At 40.8% G+C, this 6,183-nt stretch overlaps 1 protein-coding gene across 1 annotated transcript; it reads right to left on the bottom strand.

Moving 5' to 3' along the window:
* Window positions 1–586: 586 nt before the first annotated feature.
* LOC115776806 (uncharacterized) lies at window positions 587–2,511 on the bottom strand. Its single transcript, XM_030724582.1, has 2 exons — window positions 1,136–2,511; window positions 587–1,068 (listed from the first exon to the last, which is right to left on the bottom strand). The coding sequence occupies exons 1-2, from the start codon at window positions 2,409–2,411 to the stop codon at window positions 1,028–1,030; spliced, it is 1,317 nt and encodes a 438-aa protein (XP_030580442.1). The 5' UTR covers window positions 2,412–2,511; the 3' UTR covers window positions 587–1,027.
* Between the last annotated feature and the right edge of the window lie 3,672 nt (window positions 2,512–6,183).

The raw sequence follows: 6,183 nt of genomic DNA, 5'->3' as shown, positions 1-6,183 counted from the left end.
TTGTCAGGCATGTATGGTCTTTCCTTAAAGGGTAATGGCATTTCATAATGCCCCGTCTCATTTTTTCTTATGGCGTCTCTGAGTTTGTCAAGGAAAATGAGTTCTGCTTGAGACACTGTTTTATCATTTCCATTGACTTCCCTGAAATCACTTTCTAGTGCACGTATTGCATCCAAGGGAGTCATAGGAGGGATCTCCTTTATGGCAACACGATGGCAGAGGCTGTTCATCATGTCTGTCTCAAAGTGCGGAGCTAGACCACCAACTATGCTCCACCCCAAATCTGTTTGAACAGCATAGGGCTCATTTTCTTTGCCGAGTATCACTTGTCTGGGTGCCAGTGCTCTGGGGCAGTTGTAGCCTATCAGGAGTCCTACTTCACAACTGAGGAGTGGTGGGATTTTGTCTATGATTGGTGATAGGTGACTCCAACGTTTGACCGTTTCCTGGGTTGGTATGTGTTCACGATTGGCAGGTATATGATCCTTTGTGTATGCAGGGGGCAGTTGAATGTGCGTTGCAGAGCTGTAGCCTCTCACACGGATGCCAGCCACCCTTTCACTGTTTATAATTACGTTTTCTCCCATCATAGTGGTTAGTTTCAGTTTCACTGGACTTGCACCCACTTGAAGCTCATGACACAGTTCTTGATCAATGAAAGCAGTGTCGCTTTGAGTGTCTAATAAGGCATAGACAAGTTTTTCGTTATATGGGTTTGCATTAGATGACACCCACACTGGCACAATCATTGAAGTACTGGCAGTCTGTCCATCTCTAGCAACATTGAGTGACACAGCAGTGGTTATCTCTGATATATTGCTTTGTGATGCATTTTCTACACTCACGTGCCTTTCTCCCTTTGTGTCTTTGATGTAACCGTCATCATGAAGGCAGGTAGGGTGCCTTTTCAAACAAGTGTCACATGTGAGGCGGCGTCGACAGTCCCTTGCACTGTGGCCTTGCTTCAAACAGCCATAACACAGCTTATTGTCCTTCACATATGTCCTTTTCTCTGCTAGTGACCGTTTCATAAAGTGTGGACACTTGTGGAGTGGATGTGAGTTTTGGCACAGTGTGCATGGTGAGCCCCAGTTGGATCTGGTTAGTGTCTCGTCGCAGTGTTCATGTGTTTTGGTGTTAAAGACACTTGCCTTGTTTCTTTTTGTGTCCTTCAGGTTCCCTCTATCACTGCGTGACTCGGATGAATGGAGAGCAGAGATGGACGTGACTGGGTTGCAGGCAATTTCTGCTTCCAGCAACAGAAATGCAGCAAAGTCACTGAGACTGGGAAACTCTTTGCCTTCCATTAAGGCCTTTGTAACATGGCGGTTCCATCTGGCAGCTGCCCAGTCAGGAAGTTTTTGTGTCAGTTTTTGATTTTCCTCACAGTCGTTCAGTATTTCCAAACCTTTTACATGAGGCATGGCTAGCAGGCAGGCATTTACAAAGTCGGCAAAGTTCCTTAATCCCTCAGGATCTTTGGATTGTAACTTTGGCCAGTTGGATAGCTTCTCTCTAAATGCTCTTTGAATAACAAATGCCTGACCATATCGTTGATTAAGTTTTTTCCAGGCATCTTGGTAAGCTTCTTCATCATTTCTAAAGAAGGTGCCTTCCAGGCACTTGCGAGCGGGGCCAGTGACATATTTTTTCAAGTAATAAAGTTTATCAGCAGTAGAAATACCCTTTTGGTCTATCAGTGACATAAAGGAGGTTTTCCATTCAATAAAATGGATTGGCTCGCCACTGAATACTGTTGGTTCTGGCATGGGAAGTCTGCTCAGTGTTATACTGTCCTGGACGGCTTGTGCTAGTTGAGCAACTGCAGGAGATGCAGATGACGTGGATATGTTAGGTGAGTGTGATGCAGAAGGCTGAGGGACAGAATCTGGGCTCCTCTGCTCACCTTTGACTGACTGGACATCACTAATTTGCAGTATTTCTCTGTCATAAGCTTCCAATCTCGCTCGAGCTGCTTCCACTTCCCTTTCAGCTTGCAGACGCTCCAATTCGGATTTTTGGATTTCAAGTTCTCTCTTGTGTTGCTCTTCTAAAGCCTTTATCTTTTCTCTTTGCTTTCTTTCCTCTAGCGCGATGTTGTATTCAGCTTCTTTTGCTGCCAGTTCTGCTGCTGCATCAGCCCGTTTTGATGCGATATATGAAGCTGAGGAGTGATGTGTGTTACTGGATTGTGCTGCAGTGGAACCATAAATGGAGAGCGCATAGTCACGATCTAGCAGCTCGCGTAAACGACATCTTTCATATTCAGCATCAAAATCTCCATCAACACCAGTTAGTCTCTTATATATGATTTTGATGATGTCACTAGTTACAGCTTCGCATGCATCAATTTTTTGTCTCAAATTGACTGTTGGAGCTACATGACCTCTTATGTCAGTGTAGAGTTTCATTATGTCATCCTTTCCCTTTTCTAAAATGTCTGCAAGTGATGACAGGTGTTCTTCAGTTGTGTCTGATTTTAGTTTTTCTCTTGCTTCACGTACTTGTATTTTCCACTGTTCATATAAGGTGATGAGTTTTTTTGTTTTTTACTTACTTCTTCTGTTTGATAAGCAAGCATTTTTTCTGTTGGTATTCTGGTGCGTTCAGAGCGGCGAGGTTCATCTGTAGTGCTTTGGACTTGAGACTGTAGATCTGCCAGCATTTTCTCTTTAGAGTCAATTGTTTCTTTTATTTCTTGCCTTGTTTTTTCAGTTGCATTTTGAAGCAGGTCTTTGTGATCTTGAATTTCCCTTTGTAAACAAACAATCTGTTCATTAATGTCCTCAGGACTCACAGATGAAGCTTGTGTGTTGTCCATTTTCCGTGTAGCCTCTTTTTTCCTTTATCGCCTTTGTTTTCAGACCACTTGCTGCCACCTACTGGCCATCATAGTCGTGCACCTTGAGATCTTGCCACTCCGTCAAGTGGCGTGCGTCGGGTGGTCAAGCTCTTACTGTAGCTTCCAGCTGAAGAAAACGTAAGCCTGAACTGATGGTCTCTGTCCTTTATTCGTCAGCTTATATTACATACAGACCAACATAAGAGCTGAATGAATGAAGAATAAACAACAAAGGCATAGTACATTAAACTATTAGCAACAAAATGTAACAAATATCGTATGACAAACTGAAACAATTGACACATATGATGCATATAATTTTACCTTGTTGCCATCTCTCAGCTGAAGCTAAACTCCTTGTTTACTCTCCCGATTTCTCCTTACTTTGTTTGCCTCTCCTGTCAATCCTTTAGCTTACACTGCTGTTTGCTACGCCTTTCATTACCTTTCGACATCACATGTGAAGAGTTCTTTCCTTTTCAAAATAAAACATCCGTCTTTACAGGAAACGACTGAACAGCTAGAATAACAAATACATATTGCAAACCTTATAACGTTTAAGACATTATGCACTGGGGTCATTTACAATATGTAAGTGTAAATTCTCTGGTTTTATATGCAAAAAGAATTATTGGTTTAGCATATGTGGTTGCAATTACGAAATTGGGAGTGCCAGCGCTCTGGTTGGTCACAAAGGGCTACGTAAGGCATTTTGGGCATGTTCCTGCCAGGAGGTTACCAAGGCCAGACCTAGGACATGCTAGAGGTTTTGTCTGTCCACCTGGAAATGCCGGAGGTGGTGGCATGGAAAAAGGCGATCTGAGCATCTCTGCTTAGACTGCTAGTGATCCAAAGCAGTATAAGTGGATAGATGGATATCATAGATGGCCCTTGGCTTACTCCAGTAGTGTTTATACTCAGGTAGTCATCATACTTAATTAAACATTCACCAAATCTCCAACAACTTGTCCAGGGTTAGGATTAGGTTTGAGTTTAGTTTTATCCACAGAAACTAGAAGCTAATCAATGTCATATTTCAATATTTGACATTACATTTTTTCTGATAAATGATTCTCCACTTGGGTGTTGTGTGTTTTCTGTACATTGCCTTGGGTTTACTTCTCATGGTTAACTTTGAAATAGTCACCTTTGCCATTTCATCCCTTCTGACTAGGCAGAGGTACAGGAAAATATGTTCAAGAAATAAATCAATCGGTATTCAGAATTGGCTAGAGGGAGACACATATTTCTTTACATCTTCTATTCATCCTCCTACATCTGTCCAGGCTATTCAAAAACACTTGCTGACCCAGGTATATAATAGACCAGATAGATGTGCCATGGTCATGCCGCAGTCATTGGCCAGGGAGTCATCTAATTAGATGTGCTGAATTAAAAGTAGCTAGCGAAGATGTCTGTTAACAAGAGAAACTAAATATCCTTTGAATTTCCTGTCACCTTTCCTCTCAGTTCCCCCTATGTGAGCTTTGGCAGCCACAAAAAAATCTTTAGATCTTTAGCTCATTCTGACGGCTTCTACACATTCAGTACTGCAAGCAAGTGAACTCTAAAGAAACATAAAGTTATATACAATCCACATTCTGAATAGGGATATTCATTCTGGCAAAGTGCACCAACTGGTGAAGTGAGCAAAGCTACTTTGTGTTGAACTTACACCTCCAGGATGTTTCTTTCAGGTCATTAAACATGTTTTGCTGCCTAGTCTGAAATATGTTCATTAAGGGTAAAAACTGTTGGACCAGTCTGGATAGAGTCGGCCATCACACAGCCAGTAACTGGTTTTAAAATTCAGTGGAAATCTCTTCATGCTCCATAACTTCCAGTTTCTTACTGGGAGAATACTGAAACCAGAATAAAGCCAGGGCAGCAACACTGAAAAAATGAGAAAGTGAAAGCTGGGAAGCTAAGGTACAAGGCACGAAGACAATGAGGCAAATGACTAGTGAACAGCTGAGGCACCTACACTGTGGTGAGTGAAGAGAATAGGTGGGTCAGATAACACGGCTGGGGGGGAAAGGCAGTCCTAATTCTTTCATTTTAGTATGCATGACAAACTGTTGTTTACATTAACCTCAGTTATTTTGGTACGTTTTGCACAAGTGACGTGTAACACATTTTGGTAATTTTCACATCCTATTGCAAAATTGTGCAGTATTTATAGGGACTCTTAATTGAGTTACAACATACCGTGGTTTCCTTAAACAGGCCTAACTTTAAAAAAAACACAAAAAAACCCCCAAAACAAACAAACAATATATTACTCCATTTCTCTTTTAAAAATAAATTATCTCCAAAAGATTAATTGTGTTTCAAATCTGCTACATTATAAGGCCCAATTTGCTATTTTGCCCTCAAGACATTTGTTCAGTGCCGCTTCCTTTCCTCTGGTGGTAATTTGTCACTTTACAACTTTGTTCTTTTTGCCTTGATTCTCCACACACTGATGAACACTTAAACACCACCCCCACTGTTTCCAACATTTTCTCTACAAGTTTGACACTGTCAGATATTTGTTAGCTTCTCTCCTCCAGGCTTTGTCTGGAAATAGGAATTTATTGTCCACAAATAATGAGGTTAAATAAATGAGAGAATATGCAGATGGCAGAAATTAGCACCAGCTTTTTTGTTTGTGTTCAGAGATAGTTTTCAAATTGTGTGTTGGTGTGCATCTTGGTACTTTCAAAACTTATCTATGGTAAGTTCATAAATACATATGCAAAAAATAAAAAATAAATCAGACAGATTTCAGGCATGTCAAGCTTTCAGAAGAATGTTTATGAGAACCTATGGCTCTGATGGTGCATTACTTTTCCAAAGGCAAAAATTCTTACAACCGAATCCAAAAAACATCAATAAAATTATGTAGCCTCCTAACATCTACCAGGTTAGGTTAGTGTTAGTTTCATACCTAGTACCTTTTCATGTTGAACTTTCACCTTTATTGCATAATCAGATGTAAATCTTATAATAGAAGAACTGTGAGGCTGGAATACCTGGAGGTGAGCTGATTTTGAAAGGTAACTTCTAGTTTCTGAAACTGTGTTTGTTCAGCATGTGTCTAAAATGTTGCCTAACGTGACCTCTTGGTGGTTTGCTACTGACCTGGTGGATGAAAAGAGATTCATTGTTCCAGTGTTAGATAGTTGAGTTGTTAGCAACTTGTATACACAGTCATAGACTGTATACCCTTTAACCCCGTGAGGACTAAATCATCAGCAGTGACCCCAACCCTAATCCTAATGTTAACTTTAACCCTAGGCAATCAGAATATGCCTTTTTTTTTAATTAAAGTCTTTTCCTAAGTCTAAACAACAAGGTGC

This window comes from Archocentrus centrarchus, unplaced genomic scaffold (assembly GCF_007364275.1).
Source record: "Archocentrus centrarchus isolate MPI-CPG fArcCen1 unplaced genomic scaffold, fArcCen1 scaffold_37_ctg1, whole genome shotgun sequence".
NCBI classification, from domain to species: domain Eukaryota; kingdom Metazoa; phylum Chordata; class Actinopteri; order Cichliformes; family Cichlidae; genus Archocentrus; species Archocentrus centrarchus.
Note: the sequence above shows the minus strand (reverse complement) of the source record. Positions and strands in the feature narration are given on the sequence as shown.